At 44.2% G+C, this 23,929-nt stretch overlaps 1 protein-coding gene across 6 annotated transcripts in view; it reads left to right on the top strand.

The window, feature by feature from the left end:
- The window catches only part of ERG (ETS transcription factor ERG), a 247,546-nt gene that overhangs the window by 199,956 nt on the left and 23,661 nt on the right, over positions 1-23,929 (top strand). For all 6 annotated transcript variants that reach the window (XM_072969239.1, XM_072969246.1, XM_072969242.1 and 3 more), the window contains one exon: positions 7,057-7,208. In XM_072969239.1, coding sequence (XP_072825340.1) covers positions 7,057-7,208 — 152 coding nt within the window. The remainder of the gene's footprint in view (positions 1-7,056; positions 7,209-23,929) is intronic.

Below are 23,929 nucleotides of genomic sequence, written 5' to 3'. Positions count from 1 at the left end.
CGGAGCTCTCCAGACAATCCCCTCCTTGTCTGGGGTCCTAAAAATACCTTTTGTGGTGACTACCTCAATTCATGCCGTGAAGCTCGATTAGGGCTTGGTGCGGCCGACTTAGGCTAAGCATGTGCTTTTAGGATTCTTAGGAGGAAAACCACCTGAGGACGGACGGATTCCTATTCGGGCTGGAGCCAGGCCTGGGCTGCGGGCCCCCTCGGCCTCCTTGGGACCCTCTCGTGGAGCTGACCTCTTTGGACCCTCGGGGTAGAGCTGCCAAAGAAAGCGTTTGTATTTCCCCCATGCGGCATCATCACCAAGTTCTAAACACGAAATGGGTCTAATAGACTAAAAAGAACGTTCGGAAAGACAGTGACATTCTAATAAACTGGGATAGGCCGGAGATGGCAGGGGAGTAGACATTAGCTTGCTTACCCACCTAAGAGTCGGAGGTGCTGTGGAACGTGGTCTTCAAGGGTGGAGTTCGTAGAGCTGGGGAGGGGGGGCTTCACCCACTCAGATGCAGGCACCGCGAGAGTAGGGCCACTGACGGCTCCCCAGCACCTGGGACAGTGCCCGGCGGAGAGACTCGCTTCATGAGTATTTGTTACATGCATGAATGAATCAGGGAGACCCAGGACCAGTTGGCGGGGAGAGTCCAGGGAGTGTGCATTTGTCCAGAGGCACTGTGGGCCAGGGAAGACTTGGGTTGCCTGTGGCCAGCGTGGACTGTACTTGGGGAAGATCACTCTGGAAGCAGAGAGAGGACTCTCCGGAGGGAAACCTCAAGACGACGCCACGTATTCTCAGAGCGCGTGACGGAGAACAGGGCAGGGGAAGTCATCCCAAGTGCAGAAGGAATCCAGGAACAGGAAGGACGCTGGGGCTTGAGGAATGGGTGGATTTTCGAGGAGACTGGTGGGTTGGCCTCTGCCCACTAGAAGAAGTTATCGTGATTGCCCAAATTCGATTTTGACTTGCCTTGGACTTTCTCAAAGGCCTGAGTGCCTCTGCTAACTGTTGTGAAGTGAGGGTGAATCACAGATCTCACGGGGCTGGTGAGCTCAGGGCTGTCGCCTGGGGCCACGTTCAGTGACATCTTTGGGTAAATGAGGTCTGTTCATACGCAGCACATCCTTGTCAAGCTAATAGCCACGTCTGTGCCATTGCACTGCGGGCGCTTCCCGTGATGGAATCGGCCCTGCTGTAAGTAGACTCTGATGTGAGAAGACCAATGTCAGATGCCAAGTTTATTTTGTTTCTCAGAAACCAAGGCCCTAATTTTGATTTCTCGGTATGCTTTTAGAGGCACGTTACCTCCTTTTCAAAAAAAGGGATTGTGTATGGAAACAGCTAAATGAAGCTTCTGTCTTGGGTTGGGATCCACTTAATCTTAAAAAAATTAGATTGACTGCTTTCCCGGTGGTCCAGCCCCCGTCCTGGTCCTCAGTTCCCTCTTCTGCGTCCCAGGCACCCACACTCTCTTAGCACGGGAGCTTCCTGCCCGATTTCCTCACACTCCTGGATGCTCGCCCATCATCTCTGCAGAGCCTGCGCCATGCTGAGCGCCCCAAGGAAGTTTTGGGAAGGAGCATATGACATTCAACTGTAAATCGAGGTGGCCAACTTTTTTAAAACTGAATTTATCAAAGTTCATGTGTGTCCAAATAAACATGGTCATCTTTTGTGTCTTCCAAGAGGCTCTTCCTTTGCACGTGGCCATCCCTACTCATTTCACATTTGCCACCCTCTCCATGACTGTCCTCGGGGCCACTCCCGGGATATTCTCCTGAAAATACCCAATAGTGATGCAACCGAGTGTTCTGAGGGTCCCTCCCATCATATTTTGTGTCTGTGAAAGAGACTACACGTGCAGAGTTACCAGGTGAGGTTTTCTTGGGTGGTGGTTAAGTACTTGGACTCAGGACCCCAATGGTCTGGATTCAGATCCCAGCTCCTCCACTGCGGGTGGTGTAACCGTGGGCACGGCCTGTGTCCAGCCTCCCTGACGTCACCTGCAGCACTGCTGCTGCCTATTGGTTTTTGACCTTGTGGGGCTGCTGTGTGGATGAGACGACTAGTAAGAGCTGACGCGTGGTATTTATCGTGTGCTAGGCACCATTTTAAATGTTTCAGCCATAGTGAAAACATGAAAAGAGTTTGGAGCCGTCCCTAGCATGAGTCAACAGTCAGATACGGGATAGAAGGTCCAAAGAAGAACCAAAGAAGGTTTGTCAATATTTGTTTGACCACCATGCATTAGGTATTCCCAGAGGCAAATCTGAATTTAAAACATCTCAATTAGAAGGTTGTGGAAATTGAAATATACAGCACTCCTGCTCTCAAGATGTTTCCATTTTTCAATCATTCTTTTTCTTTTTTTTTAAATCTTTTTGCACTCATCTGTCTGGTTGGCCGGCATTTCCCAAAAACAGTGTCAAGGGCCTAAGTATGGAGCACTGGCTGAGGACACACAGTCTCCTGATTTCTGTAGCTGAAGCAGCTGAGAGCTGTGTGCCCAGAGCACCCTGCTTTATCACCAGCCCCTCCTGGCCCTGAGTGGAATATTCTTAGATCTGTTATGGGATGCTGGGAAGGATGCTGCTTGCTGCATCACCCAGTCCTCTCCAGGAGAAGCCAGGAGAGAAACTTGGGTTAAGTTTCAGCCCAGGAAAAGCTTTGCTTCTGCTGAATGATGGGTTCTTTGGTATCATTCTGACACCTTGAATTGTCACAGGGCATACTTCCTTCTTTGCTTGGGCTAGTAGAAAGTTCAGAGATAAATTGATGTCCTACCTCTAACAACTATAAATAGTAAGCTTACTCGATGTGCTGATTTTATCTCTTGATTAATTGCAATTCTGCTCTTACGTAACATTCACTTCCATTCCTGTGATCATTTATATTATCGTTTGTCTTGCGTGCATTTTTGTAATCCACCTCAAATGTCACATAGTTTGAAGAAGGGCAGGGGACTCAAATATATTCAGAGCCACCACACATACACATAAATACAACGCCAGAGTTGCAGAGAAAAATGATGGACTCTTCTCCTTAGAAAAATGTGGACGTAAGTTAAATGCTTATTCATGCTGGTAGCTTCTGGAGAGTTCTGCCTCTGGGCTTGGGAATGGAGTTTCTTCCAGGCCTCTGATTCTGTAACCCTGTGAGAACCCCGTTGGGTTTGGTAGCCTGTCCAACTTCGCACCTTAATTTAAATTGAGTAAAATTTCCAATTTATTTGCTGTTCTTTGCCATGTTCTTTCACCGTTAATTCGTAATACTAGTATGTTTTAGGGAGTGAATGCCGATGTTCTCATCTCACCCGAACTGAATTCTCCAGATGCTACTTGAGAGCCATTAGTTAATTGAGGCTCAACAGGTGACTTGGTTGGGCATGTGTCCCCAGTTGTCAGAAGAAGGGCACCCACACCCCATCTTGTTCATCATGAAGGTTGAGGGGTCTTCCTACGTTATTTCTGCATTGCCCAGGGTGACCACAGTTATGCCCAAGTGGCATGGAAATGTGTGAGATTTGCAGCAGAGGTTAAGCTTCTAAAGTTGTGTGGCTCCAAACATGTTTTATGGGACTCTGGGAGTGATACACCCAGTTTTTTGCCCCTATCCCCACTGTTGTCCAATGCCTTTCTGAAATTCCTAGTCTGAGCCAGCCTTCCCCTCTCGGGGTGACCCCAGCCCAATGTGGAATTTCTTCTGCTGTGAGCAGAGGGAACCAGCTGTCTTCGGCTCCCATTCCCTCTCACTAAGGCCACATACTGTATGGGATTGTCAAGATCAGCATTTTGTGGGTTATAATTAGAACCCAGACCTGAAGATGTGAATTTGAGAAAACGATTAAGACACAATAATTTTTTATTTATGTCATTGTAGTAAGAGCACTTTACCTGAGACCTACCCTTTAAACAAATTTTAAACAGTGTACATTACTGTTGACCAAACATACAAGGTTCTACAGCAGATCTCTTCTTTCGTTTTACTTGGCTGAAACTTTATGGCTGTTGATTAGTAACTCCTATTTCTCCCTTATTTACAGAACAGAAATAGACTCACAGACGTAGAAAACAACTTATGGTTATCAAAAGGGGTGGGAGGGCTAAATTAGTGATTTGGGATTAACAGATATACACCACTGTGCATAAGATAGATAAACAAGGACCTACAGAATAGCTCAGGGAAATAGTTGTTGGTCTGAAGGGTCCATGATCCCCAGTGTCCCCTATTTCTATAATTCTATACATCTCTTTGACTTTTAAATTTGATTTTTTAAAAAACAAATTTTAACTTATTTATTTATTTATTTATTTATTTATTTATTTATTTATTGTTCTCATTTTTTATTGACTGTAGTTGATTTACAATGTTAGTTCAGGTGTACAGCAAAGTGATTCAGTTACACATATGCATATATACTTATATACATTTTTTCAGTATCTTGTCCAGTACGGATCATTACAAGAAATGAATATAGTTCCCTGTACTATATAGTAGATCTTTATTGTTTATCTATTTTATATACAGTAGTGTCTATCTGTTAGTCCCAAACTCCTAACCTATCCCTCCCCACCCCTTTTCCCCTCAGTAACCAGTTTGTTTTCTGTGTTCTTGAGTCTGTTTCTGGTTTGTAGATTAAATTTGTATATATATATATATATATTTTTTTTTTTTTAGATGCGCCTTTTAACTTTTTTAGATGGTTCACTGCCTTGCTGGAGAAGACAGCATTTATGGTGTGTGGTATACAGCAGGCTCTGAATGAAAATGGCCCTAATGGATGAGTGAATGAATGAATCTGAACATTTAGTGGCATCTTTGTACAGTTGTTACTTGAGTTACACTCACCACCTGAGTAGCTTCTAAGGTCTTTTCCTAAAGGACCAAATCCCTTTAACTTTCCTCCCTAGTAACTTCTCTCCTTGAGACAAATAGACCAAAACATACACACTCCATTCAACTGATGGAATTTTCCAAAGGGATAGGAAACTAAGTCTCAAGTGAAGACGTTCAGTGTTTTGATGTTAGGATGGGTCTTTTGGAGATAAATGTTTGAAGCCAGGAAAAACAGCAGCAAGAGGAAATAATGCATGTGTAGCAGCGATGGAAACATAGAGGATCTGCACCATGGGAACTGAGACCACTATTATTTTCAAATTTCCTTCATGTTAGTACAGCTGTGAGGATGCCACGAAGCAGGGTTATGTATTTCCAGGCCCGTCCTGGGCAACCCCATCTATAACCTCCATCCACAGGCTCCACTGCTCCTTCCTCATTGTCAACCCTTAGCTCCTCCGTCAGCACCAGGCATGTGCAAGGGATGCTGAGAACAAATCTGTATTTTCAAAGTTCCCAGACGCTGAACAAACTCTTCCCAGGGCCTTTGGTCTGCCCTCCCTGTCCACAGCCTGCCATGGCCTTTGGGTCTGGAATGACCTCTCCATCCCACCTCAGCCTGGTCCTACCCAGAACGTGCCCTCCTGCCTCCGATGCCTCAAAGCTTCTCAGACTTGAAGGTCACATCCATGCCAGGCTTATAGTTCCAGGATTCTGCAGGTTGGCTGCCGAGTTCCAGCTAAAAGGTGTGGAGAGACAAAGGAGGGCCCGTTGGAGTGGAGCTCACAGCTGTCAGGGCCTCAGATATTGGGGTGGAAATCTAACATCCTGTGGATATTTGTAGATTCCCAAGAGTATGAAAACGCTGTGTTGGGCAGCACTTGGGAGGAAATTTCCAGATGTCCACCTCAGAAGAACTCAATCCAATTACCAAGACCCCCGCAGCTACAGGGATCGTGGGTTAATGGTCTATGGCTTAACCACCTAAGAAGGCACTGACACATTTTTCTGTTTCATCCACTAAGCTGGATTTTCTGTTTGGCGTTTCCCTATTGCGTATGATTTCACTGTGTCCGGTAACTTTCAGATCTCACTTAAAAATATATATAGTCCCTTTTTTCTTTTTCTGGAAAAGCAAGCTTGTCTTTATCCACGTGGCCTTGGCTGCCTGGACTAACAGTGGCCCTGTGAGCTGTGAGCTGAGGGCCAACAGCCGACTCCTTCCTGCAGACACACAGCGGGTTTCCCACCCCAGTCCCAGTCCTGCGGGGCTGCTGGGGCCCCCTGGCCTGCTGCCTCCCAGGGGGCCAGGCCTGTCCTTTCTCTGCCTTTGGGCCTGCCCCTCAGCCAGGAAGACTGGGAGACTTCAAACTCCATATCTAAAGACTTGGCTGCTGGAGTTGGAAATTCAACACAAGGATTTCCTTCTGAGGTTTTGAAGAGGCGTGTCACTCTAAGCTAAACTGAGTGGCCCCAGGGTCGCCTCCCAGCATCTCTGCGTGTGGCTGGTTATAGTCAAAGGGGGAGAGCAGACCACAGCTCACTGTTCCCCTGTGAATGTTTCCAATCCGCTGTCACAGATGGGGTTTTGACGTGACAGTTTCTGAAGGAGCTGGCTGGAGAAATGGAAGCCAGGTGGAAGGTTTGCATCCCATGTGCCTACCCTCTGCTTCCACCGAGCCTGGGCACCGTCTTGGTCTGCTCCAGCTGCCACTGCAAAATACCGTAGACTGGGAGGCTTAAACAATAGGAATTTATTTGTCCCAGTTGCAGAGACTGGAAGTCCAAGATCAAGTTGCCGGCAGGCGTGGTGCCTGGTGAGAGCACTCTCCTTGGGTTGCGGATGGCCGCCTCCTCACTGTATCTTCCGTAGCAGAGAGAGAGAGGGAGGGAGAGAGCTTGTCTCTTCCTCTTCTTATTAGGACACTAATCCCATCCTGGGGCCTCACCCTCATGACCTCATCTAAACTTGATTATCTCCCAAAGGCCGCACCTTCAGATGCCATCATATTTGGGACTAGGGCTTCAACAGGTAGTTCTTGAGGCAGGGGTGGGGACACAGTTATTCAGTTCATAACAGACCCCGTATTTGTCTTTTCACACACATGTGTCTTCTCCTCCCCCTTCCTGGCTTCTCTCTGCGGGTCCCCAGAAGACCAAGGAGGCCCGCTTTCGGGTGGCCGTGGTAACGGAAGAATGTGTCTTCTTCTCCTGCAGAAACTCCCCCGACGAGTGCAGCCTGGCCAAAGGCGGGAAGATGGTGAGCAGCCCCGACACCGTGGGGATGAGTTACGGCAGCTACATGGAGGAGAAGCACATGCCGCCCCCAAACATGACGACGAACGAGCGCAGGGTCATCGTCCCCGCAGGTCAGAGGCTCGCGGCCGGCTCCGCGGTCCGCAGGCCACGCCTTTCTAGAGCTTCTTTCAACCCTCTCTTCTCGCCCGTGGCGTGGCTCACCCTCAGCCGCCTAGCAAGATGCCTGTCGATGGAACCCATGAGAAGTGGGTCCACCTGTGACGACATGCTCCCTGACCTGTGTGTGTGTGTGTGTGTGTGTGTGTGGCGGGGGGAGAATCCATAAAAAGTGACCTTTCTAAGGAGGACTCGCCCTTTCTCTGAGACGATTTGGCAGAAAACCCTTTTTCTTTTATTTTAATTACGCCAAATAATCCTCTCTTTTATGAAGTGCTGTTTATACCATGAGAAGTGGGTCCGCCTGTGACGACATGCTCCCTGACCTGTGTGTGTGTGTGGCGGGGGGAGAATCCATAAAAAGTGACCTTTCTAAGGAGGTCTCGCCCTTTCTCTGAGACAATTTGGCAGAAAATCCTTTTTCTTTTATTTTAATTACGCCAAATAATCCTCTCTTTTATGAAGTGCTGTTTATACCAGAAGGCAGGCTTTTAAAAAGTTGTTTTCTAATCTGGCAAAACAAAAAGTTGAGAACCCTGTAATGTGGTTCCATCTCAAAATCTGAAATTCCAGCTATCACTGGCCTGTGCTAGACTCTGGGAGTCAGAGTAATTCTTTACTGCAGAAGTTATTCTAAACCCAACCCGCAACAAGCGCTCTGGATTTGAGGCAGATGCCAGGAATTTATTTATTTAGCAAAACTAAAGGTTTTAGGAAGACTGCCATCAAAGTCCTCAGAGGAAATGCGCTGCATACGACGCAGAGCATCGCAGCAACCACAGCACTGGCACCGGCAGCCCCTGCTCGGTCGGTCCTCACTCTCTAGCAGGTGTCTGGTAAGCGATTTGGAGACATCGAGGCCTTGGTGCTGTGAAATTCTAGGAAACCAGAAGTGTCCTCATTCCAGTGACCCTGATATGGAAAATGAACCTCAGGGAGGTCAGCACGCAGTTAATAAGAGGCCGAGTTGGAACTCAGACAGGCTGGCCTGACGCCTTCATTCTCTGCCTTCGGGTGTTGGAATGAATCCCAGCGCCTTCAGGAGCCCGGAGCGCTCCGTCCCATCACTCTCTGAATCCACCTGGTCTCCGTGTGGTTCTGCCTCAGCCCCAAACCCTTGACTCCAGGGAGTTCTGTCCTTCATCAGGGCTCCGTGCAAACATCTCTCCTTTCCTGGCCACCGCCTTCTAGAGCCGCCCCTCCCCCAGTGACTCTCAACCCCCAACCTGCATCATTTTCCTTTATTGCATGTTCCCCTTGGTCACTGTCGTGGATGTTGATGTGAAATTTTGCTTATTATCTTCCTCCCTCCATGGAGTGGAAGCCCCACAAAGTCCTCCCGTCCATGGCCAAGCACAGGGCCTGGCACGTAGTAGCTCAGTGAATATTAACTGAGGGGAGGAGGGGTGAGAGGGTGCCCAGCCGCTGGGCAGTACCGCCCAGGAAGGTGTCTGTGGGCGAAGCTGGCGCAGACTTGATTCTCCCTTGTGCCAGAGCTCACCTCACGTCACCTCCGTGACCCCCTCCACGGTGTGATTCCCGCCCCGCTCCTTATTCTCTGTAGGATCACATCCCGTGGACTTCTCTTTCCACCACCTTCCAAACAGGAGCGTTCAGAGTGCAGAACGCTTGGCATAACGTCTGACTTGGGTTCATGGTGGGTCTCCCTTCAGGGCTGTCACTGTGGTTTGAAGCAGAATGCATGAAGCTGATTGCACGCAGTTAGGTGTAAGAGGGGTCGTCCTTCAGGGCCACCCCTGATCCTAAAGCACTGCTGTAAGACTTCTGTGGGAGACGGTGGGCATGAAGTGTCATGTGTGCCTTATGAGAGGGACAAAGCTGGTTCTGATACTTCCTGGAAGGCAATCGGCATGTATAGAGAAGGCATAAATTTGGTTTGATCATGACAACCGAACTGTGCACCTGAGACCCATCACCTGTTGCTGTGATTTACAACAGGAAGCACTCCCTGTGAATGGGAAAATACACGGAAATGCGAATGACCGAGGTGCCCGTCCTGGATGTGTGGTACCTAAAAGAGGCTTGAGAACAGGGATGTGCCTGGGGAGGGCAGGGGTGCTGCTGCCTCAGACACGGGCTGGATGTGAACAGGGTGAGGCAGAGGCCCAAAGGATGTCCGCCCAAGCCCAGGTTCACCTCGCCCTTTGCCTTCCTCCTTAAGAATGTAATTTCTTCAATTTAGGCAAAAGGAAGTCTTTAGTTCTCTAAGATGAGAAGAGAGTCAACCTGAGGAAAGGCCCGCACTGAAGATTCTCATCTTGGTTGCTCGTGGAATCACATCCTTTTCACTGAGGAGGTCCTGTTTCTGTCTTGCTATCAGTGCGCTTTGATGCCATCAATAGCTTTTCCGGAGGGCCAAGCATGTGGCTTCAGATATTCAAAAATGAAATGCCTGCATTCAAACGTTTCAAAATTCAAAAAAATTCAAAAAAAATTTAAAAACCATTTTGAATTCAAACGAAAATGAATGTTTGACTGCAAACGTTCAAAAATGAAATGTTCAGAGAACAGGAGAGATATTTACATGAAAAGAGGCGTAGAACCAGTAGAATCGAGGCAGAGCGCCCAGCGTTTCTGAGCTGGGTCGTAGGTACTCAGAGAACGGCAGTTGGACGGGTGGGAGGAGGATTACGCAGATTGGCTCATATGGAGTTTTTGTGTAAAGGCTGGTTTCATCTCCTGAAGAAAGTCCTCTTTCAGCTGTTCCCTCCTTTGGTTGCTTCACGCCAGCACGGAGGCAGTTATTCAGTTAATGGTGTTTGTAAGAGAGCTAATTGTGGCTGATTGTGCAAGTTGTGAGTCTTTCAGTTATTGGTCAAACCTCACGCATGTGTGCTCATACATGCACACGGATGAACACACACACACACACACACACACACCTGCACTGCACCATCTGAATGATTCCCCGGTGTGAAGACTGCAGGAACTGGGGGCAGCTCTGTTAGCCACTGGATCTCTGCTGGAGCTGTGGCATCCAGGCACCTCGCTCAGGCACATTTTGGGCACAAAGAGGTCTGTGTACATAGTGGGAGTTCTCCAAGTTCCGACTGGTTCATGCAGTTCCTACTAGTTAAACATATCGATTGGCACTCATAAAAGCAAATCAAAATGATAGCGGGAAAAAAACATTAATTATTCCTAAGCATTTGCACCTTCAATCAACCTCATACCAACATTCATCTTCTAGACCTAGAAACGGTCCTGGTGCACGCTGAGCAGAAAACCAGTGGGTAGACAGAGAGGAGGGAAAACAAGACCTGGGGGCACCGTCTGCATTCAGATTGGGCTCCTGTGCCTGGATTTCTCACTTCTCCAAGTGCCTGGTTCTGAGACTCACTGCCTTTAATTAACTCAAGAGCTTTAAAGAAACTCATAAAATACCCCTTAATGAATAAATACACGCCTTCCTTTAATAAATTTACCCTGTCTCCTTGTTTCAGAACAAGTGTAAGAAAGCTCACCCAAATGTAAGTAAAGAAGCAGGTAAAACCCATTTTTTAAGTAAATGGATCGGAAACACGGACTAAAGTAAGAACTTAACCGAGGCAGTGAGACCAGGAGCGAGGTTTGTATGTTTATGTACCTGTGCTAATATCTTTTAATGCAAACTTTTAAATCCCACACAATTGCAAAAGGTGGGTGTTCTTTGACCCCGAGGGGTCAGCAGGCCGAGTGAAGGGGATGTCTCAGTCAATACCTGCTTCAGTGTCTCCAGGAGAAAAAGAAAACTAATGTGGGCTGGATGGCCCAGCTGGTAATTCTGAGTCTGGAGAAAAATGCATTCCTTGGTTTGTCATAGGAGGGTGACAGGGAAGGCACGAGGAAAGTGCTCAATCAGTAAGGTCACCAGACACTGTCGGGGGCCCTGGCTTACACCTGTTGTCCTGGCAAGATTGGTGATTGTACCTCTCCTTCTCGAAGTGTACTGGTTAGATAAGACATCACACCTGTGCCTTCTGTCTGTCTGTCTGTCTGTCTGTCTATCTATCTATCTATCAATCATTTGTTCTTTCTCTCTCTGTCTCTGTGTCTTTCTGTCTGTCTGTCTATCTGGTGTGCATATCTATGTATCTAGGTCTACATCTCATGGGGTTAGGCTGTTTCTTAGGCTCATGGTTATAGATCAAAGTATCATTCAGTGCCATCAGTCTTAATTAGAGGGGCCCCAGACGTGGGAGACCTAGTTAAAGGGCTCTTTGTCACCTCAGCTTAATCTGGAGGCTGCCTGGGAAATGTTTCTCCAAGTATGATCAGAACCACCTGCATCAGGATTACCTGGGAGACTTCCAATTTAACCATTTAAATTTCCAAACTTCCTGAATCCGGGTGCAGGGTTGAGGATTCTACATTGTGAACACGTTCCTGGGGGGTTTCCACGCATGCCTGAGGAGCTCTGATCCAGAGGGAAGACACTGAAGGAATTTTACTCTAATAGAGCTTAGTAATTCTAAATAAAGGTATGATATGCCACTTTTGGAAGAGGGAGTTGACAAAATGGAAGAATAGAAAATAAAGAACAATTGCACACTGACATCCCCCTCACCCCACCTCCCCGTGCAAAAAATGAAGAATTGCTTACTTGTAGGAAGGAAATTTGTGTTCCTAAAGCTGCTTTTGGGAGCTGGCATTGGCTGGCACCATAAATTCTGTAAAGAGCACATGTCAAGGCATTCACAGAAAATCCTGGGCCAGTAACAAAGCACAGCATACAGAGTGCAGGCTGAGAAAGGAGCCCCACCACTTCATGCACCGTATCGGCGCTGAGCTCCATTCTCACGCCTTGATCAGGCCCAGTTCTCGGCCTGCATCCATTTTACTGTGTTTTGATCAACAGTTGCAACAACTTGGGAACAACATGGAATGTGAACGCTGGGGGTTTCCAACTCTCCTTCACCAAGGCTGAGAACGTAGGCCGATGTTTAGAGACAATGGGTCCCCATCGTGCAACGGAACCAGTATGTTCTAAAGCACGTAAGTTTTGTGATGTCTCATGAAGCATCTGCATCACGGATGCTGTCCCTCTGTGTGCTGGGTGGCCTCTGGCAGTCATTGTTACTTTTTAGGTGTTGACAGTGTGCTCGGTGATTTGCTAACCCAGAGGGCCAGCAAAGAGGAAGGCATGGTCTTCATCCACTTTTCTTAAATGTTGCAAAATACTGACCAAAATGCAACAGAACCTCGGGTTTCAGCAGCTTACATCATTGTGAAAAGATTTTTCTCGCTGTTTGTATTCCCTAAAATAAAATGCCGAGGCGTCAGGCTTTTCAAACACTTCTATTTTGACTTTCTAAGTCACCTTGAGCCCAGGTGCTCGTGGTAGTCAGAAGTCTCAGAGATGGAGTTGCCACATTTAGCCCTTCACTGGTTCATTGTCTGCATTCATTCATTCACTCACTGAATACTGAGAACTGATAATATTCCAGTCACCAAGAATAAAAGCATGATTGTGAACTCCCTTTCCATGGCCCCCAAAATGCATGGCTGGAACTACTTATGTTGTGTCTAACCTGGGCCCTCCGTGTGGGGTAACTTGTACTCAATTCATGAGGTGTTCGCCGGGTACTTGTTACTCTGATGCTAGTCACAGAGGAAGTGACCAGAGCCTGTGAGACGCAGATAAGGACCAGCCACATGAAGTAAGTAGTTTGTGACCGGAGAGTGTGTGATTAAGAGCTCAAATGAGTGATTCAGATGAATGTTTCAACATATCTGAGGAACAAGATGACTATAAACATGATTTGTAAAGAAAAGCTGCCTTTGGCCCCTCATGGCATGATTTCTAAATTCCTTTGCAGCCTCCGCCATTTGCCTCGGCCCATCCTGCCCTCTGGTCACATGGTGCCACTGGTACCCTGCGTGGTCACCATCCAGTGTCTGCATTCGTGCTGTTCCCCCTGACGGGGTGCCCTTCCTCCTTCTCTGCTAACAAATCCTTCTCCTTCCTCAAGGAATCTTTGAGATCCACCCCGTCTAGGAAGCCATCCTCGGTCTCCTGACATCTTGTTTCTCTGACAACATCTTACCAGTTCTTTCATCACCACACTTAATTTTGTTTTACATTATTTAGAAAATATTATATATTTTATATAGTGTATTATGTTACTTATAATGCACCTGTATACTGGACGTAGCATTTGAGATGACTTGTGAACTAAAAACTGATAATCATGTGAGCCAGTGACTGAAGAAATAGAAATTCGGGGTTGTACTAGGTAATTACAATGATTAAGGTAAAACCAAGATCCCATGAAGGAAGAATGTAGCCAAGTTGGCCACCGGCTTGGCCAGGATGCTGTAGCTGAGCCCCCAGCATGGCTTTGAGCTGCATCCCTGAAGCAGATACTTCATGAGACATCACAAAACTTACGTTCTCTAGAACATATTGGTTCTATTGTACAACGGGGACCCACTGTTTCTAAACATTGATCTACGTTCACGGCCTTCGTGAAGTGAGTTGGAAGCACCCAGAATTCACATAAGAAGAGCCATTTGGGGAAATAATCTCCATTTTCAAAAAGAAATTTCAGAGGGAAGGCAATGTTTTTCTCAGTGCAGAATCCTGGAAGCAGCATTCCTGGACTTAATGCTCGCAGTTCACCGAGGCCGCAGCTGTGACTGCCCTCCTCCCCCAGTGGCAGTGTACCACATGGTAGAAACCTGTTTCTTGTGACGCCCTCCATGAACAGAGTGAACTGCACTAGCAAACAGCTCAGTGCAGACAGAGAGCCAGCGTGCCCAGTGTGAGTCTTTTTGTTTGTCTGGTTTATTAGAAAGTCAGGATTTTGCATTCTTGGAGTGGCAGAAGGCTCACGTAGCATACACGCAATCCTTCCAAATGTGGCATCTCCAAGCTGGGCTTGAAAGCAGATAAGTAACGAGTCACAGAAGAGTATACTCTCCAACCAAGCCCAGATGGCCAACATATGACGATTTAATCTTACTAGAGTTATTTATAAGCCTGTCTGTTCCATTAGATTGTGAGCTTCGTGAGTTGGTGATTCTATCTTTTGCATTCTTACCCAGCAGACAAAGCAGCAAGCTGGTGGCCTGTGTGCAGAGGTCACCAAACATGCATTTCTTGATTTAATGGAAATCCAGATTTAGTTAGTGGGAATCACAGATCACAGGAGCTGGAGCTGCAAGATTCTTGATGGTCTTAGTTCAACTTTGTATTAGGTTCTTCAAAGAAACAGAGCCATCCTGTCTCTCTTTCTCTTTGTCTCTGTCTCTCTTGTCCTCTCTTTGCTTTCCTCATTCTGCCAAGTAAAATGCTGCTTTTTCTAGAAACACCCTCACAGATACACCCAGAAATAATGTTTAACCAACTATCTAGGCGTCCCATGATCCAGCCAAGTGGACACGTACAATTAATTATCAGAAATCTCTTAAACGTGAGAAAATGGAGCCCTAGAGAGGTGAAGCAACTCTCCCATGGACAGACTCACAGACGGGCGAGACCAGACCAGCCCCAGGCCTGTGCTCACTTGTACTTAAAGCGCTTGTTGGTAAAACTGTACATTCCTTTTTCTTTCTAATTGAAGTATAGTTGATTTACACAATTTTGTTAATTTCCGGTGTACAGCATAGTGATTCCGTATTTTTGAAGATTATACTCCATGACAGGTTATTACAAGATAGTGGACATAATTTTCTGTGCTGTGCAGTATCTCCTTGGTGCTTATCTGTTTTATGCAGAATAGTAGTATCTCTTAATACCATACCCCTAATTTGTCCCTCCACCTCCCCTCTCCCCTTTGGTGAGCACAAGTGTGTTCACATTTCTTTCTTTTACCTTGTCATGCTTCTGAACACCCCCCGGGATCTCTCCCATTATGCCTGCACTATGGAATGTGTTTCTATAAGCTTCTGTTTTACAATTTTCTTGTGTGCTAAGTCAAGCAACTAAAGAACCAAACCAACTAAAACTTAAAGCCTAAACCCAAACCTAATTATATTTTTAAACTATGAGCTGAGTACTGATTGAGGAAACTGCAGTTGGGTTGTATGTGTGTGTGGCATCGTAAAGACAGAAATGGTGAGAGCCACTATCTGCGGAGCGCACACAATTGTCAGGCACTTGGCCATGTGCTTTGTTAGAGAGGTATTATCTCATTTAAACCCCACAACTACCCTATGGTGTCGGTGCTATTTACTATTCTCACTTTACAGATAAAGAAACTAAAAACTAGGGGAACTAAGAGAGTTTCCCAGGATGTCTCAGCTAATGATTTGGAGAGACGGAATTCTGACTCAGTTCTGTCTGAATCTAGAGTTTGAGTTCTTATTCGTACACAACAAACACCATCAAAAGTGCCCGGGAAGAACACAAGGGAATAGAATGATGGAATGTATTTGTGAGATTGTTGTAGAGATTCTGAAATGGCCTTTTCAAAAGATACTCTGTTAATACATAAAGGAGGGGAGGAGATGTTCACAGTTATCTACCACGCTGTTCAGCACTTAACCCTACGCCTCCATGATAATGATTTATGCGTTTTTCTTGAAAACCAAGAAATGAATAGAATTGAATTGAAAATAGCTTTGATTTAGCAAGAGTGACTGAGAAGACGTTAGTAAATGTAGAAAAAGTCTAAGATAGATGATTCTGGCTTGGTTCCTCCTGTGCTGAAGATCCCTGTGGGGAGAGTTAGGTTTATTTATTTTGAAGACCCCTGTGGGTCACCCACAAGGCAGTTCAGTGGGCCCAGGTAGAGCTTGGGTTAAAATCTTTTATCAGCAGTCACCACACTTGAGTTCTAACCGGTGCCATTTCTGAGCTCTGGGAAATCAGTCTTGCTATTCCTTAGTTTTCTTGACGCCGAAAGACAGATGACAGCAATGCACATTTTATCTGGTGCTGTATGGATTGAGTAAGACAACATGTGTGAAATGCAAAAACAGTGCTAGGGATATAGTAGTTCTCCCGAAAACTGCAGCTCTTTTCATATTTGATCAGGCATTTGGCAGAAAGCTCTAAACGCAAGCGATAGCATGTGTTACGGGTCGAATCGTGCCCCCACAAAAAGATATGTTGAAGTCTTAACCTTCAGTGCCTTGGAATACGACCTGATTTGGAAATAGAGTATTTTGAGATTTGATCAAGCCAAGATGAGGTCATGAGGGTAGGCCTAATAAAATGATTGGTGTCCTTATAAAAAGGGGAAATTTGGACGCAAACATACACAGAGAGAAGATGATGTGAAGACATGGGGAGAAGGCCATGTAAAGATGGAGGCAGAGATTGGAAGGATGCAGCCCCTAGGCAGAGGAACAGCAAGGATTGCTGACCACCACCAGAAGCTGGAAGAGGCAAAGGAGGATTCTACCTAGAGTCCCAGAGGGAGCGCAGCCCTCCTGACTCCTTGATTTCAGACTTCTAGCCTCCAGAACTATGAGATAATAAACTTCTGTTTTTTTAAGCCACTTTTGTGGTGCTCTGTTCTGGAAACCCTTGGAAACTAATACAGCATGCATGCTGTAATTAGAACATGGGAGTACAGAATGCCCAGTGATGTCTATGGAATGAGGAGAGCGGAGGACCAAGGACAAAATTACAGGGACATCAACATTTAAAGAGGGGCAAAGAAAGAAAACCAGGAAGGGAGAAACCTGTAAGTAGAACAAGTCATTCCACTTCTAAAACATGATGAGCATAAGCAGTGTTGCTGTGGAATAACTACAGGGAGGCAACAGGGCAAATAAAGAAAAACAAGATCCCCAAACTAGGTAATCCACTGAAGAAGAGTTGAGACTGACTCCATCCGAATAGTTTGGCATGTCAGAATGTCAAAGATATCTTTAGAGCCCAATGAAAATAATTCAGTCATGTATTTTTTTAATTAAAACACAATGGAATTGTTGATTCTCACCAAGTTGAAAGTAGGCATACTTTTTCTTAATTTTTTTTTTTTTACAGTTTTTGGCTCTTTCATAGGGTTTCAAACACTTCATTGGTACAATTAATTTTTTGATAATCGATTAATTAATAAATGAATCAAGCAGAGCAGAGCATGAGGTAGTTTGATGGTTGCACTGCAAATGGAAATGTTTTAAAGTAAATGTTAAAAAAATGCAGAAAAGACTCTTGGTTCTAGTGAAATATTGAACTTAAAAGGACGTCTTGCAGAGCACCTGGAAATGATGCCTAGACTCTAACATCCTTTTAAATGCACAGCTGATCTGAGGAGAAAGGTCAGTGAATTCCTTAGGGATTAAAGACAACGGAGAGAACTGAGAATAGGGCATCCCATTCTTATGTGATCACCTGGTTGTCTTAGATGGCATGGATGGGGTGGGGTTCCAATGTCTATAATACAGAGGTTTGGATTTTAAAGGCCAGTTGCAGGCAGGAGATGAGATCTTGGGCTTGCACAAAGCAGGAGTTGGACATGATCCCTCCCATCATCCTATACACACATGCACAAAACTGTGTTCCAACAATCCCAGTCTGTGAAATTAACCATTGAAAAGTGATTATGGGCTAGTGATAACCTGGGGCACCTGGCAGAAGTAAATACAAAATCTTGGAGAAGCATTCCTTCAATTCAAGCTTTACTAAATTCCTACAGATAAAGACCCACTGAAGATGACTCTGCAACCCAAATTACAAAAGCAGGAAGAAACCATCTACCAAGACCAAGATTTAGCAGAAACAACAGGCAACATGATTAAACCCTCAAGAATGTTAGATAATAGAGTAAATGGATTTTAAAATGACTAGATGCATAAAAGAAGGAGTCAAAAAAGAGGAAGAAGACATTATGGGAAAGAACAGACAATCCTAAAGAAGAAACAATAGATTTCCTAACAACGCAAAAACAGTCTTCAAAACTCAGTGTCAAAAAAAAATCAAAAACTCAGTAGATGGGTTCAGCAGTTGATTTGATAACACTGAATACTGAATTAAAGGAGGGAGACTTGAGAGTGTTCTCAAAGTGCGGCACAGTGACAAAGAGGTGGAAAATAAGAAAAAAAGGTCAATAATTGGGAAGGACTCATGGTAATATCCTATGTAGATCTAATAGAAATTCCAGAAAGAAGGAAATAAAGAGAATGGAAGAGATGAAATATTTGAAGATATAGAACCTAAGACTTTCCCAAAACTGATGAACAAAGCCATTCTCCAAATACAGGAAGCACCAGTCAGAGAAGAATAAATAAGAATTAGTCTGCTCTAATCACATTATGGTGAGACCACAGAACACCAAAGACAAAGTATTTTAGAGCCAACTAAAGAATGAAAACAGGCTATCTAAAAATAATGATAGTTATGAGGCCAGCAAAGTTCTCAACAACAAAACAGACCACAGAGGGCAGTAGAAGAAAATCTCCAGTGAGCTGGGGGAAACTGACAAAACTCTAAATATCTTCTGGTCTCTTAACCTTTTTTTTTTCTCTTTTTTCTGCCACAGACTCATTTAGTAACTTGGCAAAGTCAATGGATCCTTTAGAATAATATCTTTAAATAAACTTCAGAGGAATACAAAGGAAACTAACTACATAGAGAGTACATTCTAAACTATTATGTAAATTAAGAGTGAAATAAAGATACTTTCAAACAAAGGGTGAGAGTTGGTTGCTAACTGACCTTCACTTTAGGGAGTAACGCAAGATTTAATAAACAAAAAAAGAGAACAGATCTTAGAAGAAAGGAGTGAAATATAAGAAGGACATGGGTGCAATGAAACTGGTTAATATGAGGGCAGATCTAGCAAGAAATGGATGTGAAATGACAACACAGTGTCCTATCTAGGGAGTAGAGGGACAAGGTGGTATAGAAATACTGGATATCGGATAAGATTAGGGGTGAATGACTAGAGTTGAAGGTTCCCCAGATCCTTGCATTCTTTGGGAAAAGGACATTTGGTGATTAAATTTAGATTTTGTTTAAAGATTGACAAACAAAGAAATAGAAGTAGAATGTTGAACAGTCAACCATTAGAGAGGAAAGAAACAAAAAAAAAGGAACAAAGGAACATGGATGAATCCAATCAGACATTTGGAAAGGAGAACTAAAGAGGAACAGACAGTAATAGAAAGCATAAAGTGGTAGAAATCAGATATGTCAGTAACAATAAATGTAAGTGACCAAACTCGCCATTAAAGACAGAAAGTGATAAAGTAGATTAAAAAAAAAAAACTCCAAAGTTAGTTAAGTACTATTTACAGAAACATCTACCACAGAGAAGGACTGAGAGCAAACAGATGGGACAAGACATATTAGTCAAATTCCAATCAAAATAAAGCCGACAAGAATGGAAACAGAAAGCAGAAAGCATTACTGTAGAAAATTAAGCGTTATCACATAATTTTTAAAAGTTTATATTTATAAAGAATATATAACAATGATAAAATTGTAAACACCTAATAACATAGTCTTAAAATACGTAAAGAACTCTATGGAGAAATAGGCAAATCCACTTTAGTGAGAGATTTTAATTTGCCTTTCTCAGCATTTGATAGATTAATGATGTGAAAATTATGTATGCATTACTGATTTTGATTCAGTGGTTATTTATAGAAACCTGCACTCAACAATGAGAAGATATGCCTTCTTTTTAAGCACTCAAAGGACTTTTGCAGAAATTGATCATGTCGTAGGCCACCAAAAGAGTAACCACCAGGATTTTAAAAATCACTTTCATGTAGACTTCATTCACTGGCCAAAGTGCAATAAAATTTGAAATCAGTAATTATCAATGCAATAACTGAACTCCATTCATAGTTTGGAAATTAAAAGGTTCAGGAATAACCTTGAGGGTAGGTTCTTTACTTGAGATCAAATTTCAATTTCTGGTGGAGTGAAGCTCAGATTTGAGCCATTTCTCTTTATTGGGCTTTATAAATGTAAGTCTGTTCCTACGAGGCGGCAAAATGTTAAATCTTATTTTTGCAGGCTTCTGAGTGTCTTGGAGAGCAGACTGGCGGACTTGCCAGGGTCTGGTTTTATAAACAAAGACCTCATAGGACTGTGATATGGCTTAGAGGTACATTTTATTTTTTTTGGTATTTGTTCATTACCGAGGGTGATTTTTCTATCTGGAAGCCAATATTTTACATTGCTATTGTTCAAGACAAATGACACTCAGGGTTTATATTATCACCAAGTTGGTTCTTGCTTAATCTTGCTTTTATTCATTCCTCTAGGGGGGTCTCTGAAACAGGATGTTTGCCTGCATGAGATATTTTGTTTCATGAAGACGCAGTATGTCTTCAGCAATGCAATATCCTTTTGCCTAATTTAAATACCGACTTAATATTTTCCTGGCAGCAGTGGGGCTCTACTAAGTCAGAATCCAGTTTCAGGGAAGTGTAAAAAAAGAAAATTCAACCCTCCCCCCCAGCACTGCTTGACCCCCACCTCCAGTACCTTAAACAGGGCAACTCCAGAAGACAGCTTTGCTTTTGTTTATTGTTTTAATCCCAGTGTACTGAAATAGCATTCGTAAACTTTTAGATATTAACCATGTAATCGAAGATACAAATAAGAGGCTTTAGAGAGAAAGATAGCTTTTTTTTTCTTTTACCCTGTACCGCGGAGCTTTACCATTTTGATGTCCACGAAATGTGGGGTGATGATACAGATGTTTTCAAAACAATTGGCCTGGAGGGCTGCACGCAAAACAGCTTATCTCCAGTGGCTCATAGTTCATCTGACAGAAACCCCTCCAAAAGCTTCTTAAAATAAAGCAATAAATCAGACTTCTGTGTTTAAAGGAAGAGGCTGCTCCTGTGATAATAGATTGCCTATTTCATTTTAGCAGAGTTTGCAATGCAAAATCCAGTATGTGGATGCATTATTTCTCTGCAATATGTTATTGTTGGCAAAGTGCTTTCACATACATTATCTCATTTACTTTCCAATTCCCCTAGCGTTTCACTTAATTACCCACAATAAAAAGAAAACAGATTCCAGAGAGGTTAACTTTTACATCTAATGAATGGTTGAGTCAGAATCCAAATATGGCTAAGCTGGCTCCCAATGAAGCCTTTTATTTTTATCACCAAGTTTGCTGTGCTTGATGTAATTTAAGACATTCGTTGATTCCTTAGACATTCGCAATGACTCTGAAATTCCTAGATCATAAAGTCCAGTCTTCTTAGCAAGATACGCAAGGCTCTCCTTGGTCTAACCCCAGCTTTCATTTCCACCCTCATATGTTTCTGTGCTCCCTCTTAAACCCTCGACTCCAGCTACACTGAAATGCTCACATGTCCCTCAAAACATCACGTAATTCATGCCTCTGTGGCTGTGAAGCTGGGCTTAAGCTCTTCCCCTCAACTAAAGGTCTTCTCTGCTCTGTCACCGTCTGTCTAAATCCTTTTTGTGAATACAGGCTCAAGCCAAACCCTTCTGGTGAAACCTTTCCCTTTGTTCTGGTTGGGACCAGTTGCTACTTCTCTGTACTCCCACATCCTGCTTGGATAACCCAGATTTCCTTCTGCTTGGTGGGCGATGTTCATGGCTGCCTCCCTCGGGAGAATCTCAGCATCTTTGTCTTGGTCGCCTCTGAATCCCTGAAGCACCTGTCCCTGCAGCAAACGCTCAGGAACTCAGTTAAGTTCAGCTTAGTCCCTATCCTGTTGGAGTCATTCCTTAGGTCCTTGGAGTCTACGTACTGTTTATGGAAGAAACCCAGGCTCAGTCTTGAGGTTAGGTGACAGGTTTTGATGTACTGCTACCTGGAGACAGAGGGTGTGGGGTCACACCTGAACAGAGGCAGAGGTGACCCTTGGTTGGGGCTCATTCTGTCACTCCCTCCCCTTTCTCCCTCACATGCATAGTTGGGGGTCAGGAGAAGGGATAAAGCCTGCTGAATCTTGTGGGGCCTTGGGAGCCACCTTCTGTGTTAGTGGGGTGGGGCAGAAGCAAGAAAGCTTTGCTGACATATCATGGGCCGTGGAGGAAATCTAGGGCACTCTCTGTGGAGTTGAAAGGTAAGCCAGGACCCAAAGCACTGACCTGAACCCTAAAAAACTCTGTCTGTAGTTGTATCATCCATCTGCATCTGCATCCCTGGTGACCCAGGGAGCTGGGGGAGAGCCCGGCAGGGGCTCTGTCACCGAGTCAGAGGCTGGGCCATCAGTCTTGTTATCACTTCCCTGCCCAGAGATTCACTGTAAGTGCTCACACCTCAAGGGCATGGAGGACAGATGCCCAAAGGAGGTGGTGAGTGTAGGTGAGGGCAAAAGAAAGGGTGACTCCTCAAGCGGTGGGTGGTGGGTGGTGGGTGGTGGGTGGTGTGTGGGCACAGGCATGGGGCGTTGGTTCAGGAGATGGCAGCTGGTTGTGTGTGCTGTAGGATGAAGGGGGCAGTGCTTGGGGATGGCATGACAATGGTGGGGCCCAGAGCCCTAAGGGCCACGGGCTTCAGGCTGAAGAGTTTGGACTTATCCCTTGCGAACTATTCTCTATTACATCATCTGTAGAGTAGGTCCAGAATTATGGCGCCCATGGATAGGTTGGAAAGGAGCATCTTCATTTACTCTATCAAGTGTCCATATTTTGTTTTTAATATTCTTTTCTTATTAGTGTATAGGGTAGAGGTGCGGAGATCAAATTCCAAAAGGATACAGGAGTAACGTGACTTTGTGTAATTTTATTCTTTTCAAATGAAGCAATTCCTGTTAACAAACTGTATGAGAAAATAACATTAAAATTCTATACCTTTGAAAGTTTTATAAAAACACACACATATATATATATTCCTTTGTAAGACCTTGTTTTGATTCTAAAACAGGGGATACATTTTTTCATAAATAACTTTTTAACCAAACAACTTATTGTAGAAATAAGAGAAGATATACAATTCAGTGAAAAGAAAAAGAATCTAAAAATCTTCATTACTTTTTCCTCAGAGACAGTAGTTGCCATTTCACTGCATATCCCTCCAAAATTCTTTCCATGGGTAGATTTGTATTTCTTTGTAAAATATAATTATGCTACCATAATGTTTTCAAATTTTTAAATTTAATCAATTTGACCTTTTTTTTCATAGCAATAAATACGTTCAGCAGTGTAATTTTTAGTTTCTAACTATCGCAGGACTGTTCCTAAATGTATTCTCTTTTTGCGGGACATTTAGGGTGTTTCCAGTGTTTTGCTATTATAAACAACGCCACAAAGAACATCCTTGAAAATAAATCATTGCGCACTTCCTCTATTATTTCCTTAGGGTAACTTTCTAGAAGTGGAATTTTTAGTTCAGAGATGATGCACATTTTTTAAAAGGCATTTGAAATATATTGCTGAATTGTTTGTTGGAAAGGTTGTAGTGATTTATGCTCACGCCAGCAGTCCCAGAGAATTGCCGTCTGACCAATCCAAAGTGAGAATTTAGAGATAATAACAGAGCAGGTCAAGGAGGAATTGGTCTCTGGGGTCTTGCATGCGATTGCCTCAAAGTAAAACTGAATGAGCCATTATGACCTTGGCCTTAGCAAGGGAAACCAATTACTGGGCAAACCGAGGGACGGTGGAGAGCTTGGACCTCTTCGCTGGCTGTCTTCCTCAGATGTCATCTGACTGTTTTAACATGAACCCAGTAACTTTCAGGAAGATGTTGATGAATCATTTAAAAAATATCTGATTCCACCATTAAGAGAAGAAAATGCATTTCTAGGATGAACTGATTTCTAGGAAGTAGTTATA

The sequence above is a fragment of the Vicugna pacos genome, chromosome 1, assembly GCF_048564905.1.
Source record: "Vicugna pacos chromosome 1, VicPac4, whole genome shotgun sequence".
NCBI lineage: Eukaryota > Metazoa > Chordata > Mammalia > Artiodactyla > Camelidae > Vicugna > Vicugna pacos.
The sequence above is the reverse complement of the archived record's forward strand: the minus strand, read 5'-3'. Positions and strand labels throughout refer to the sequence as shown.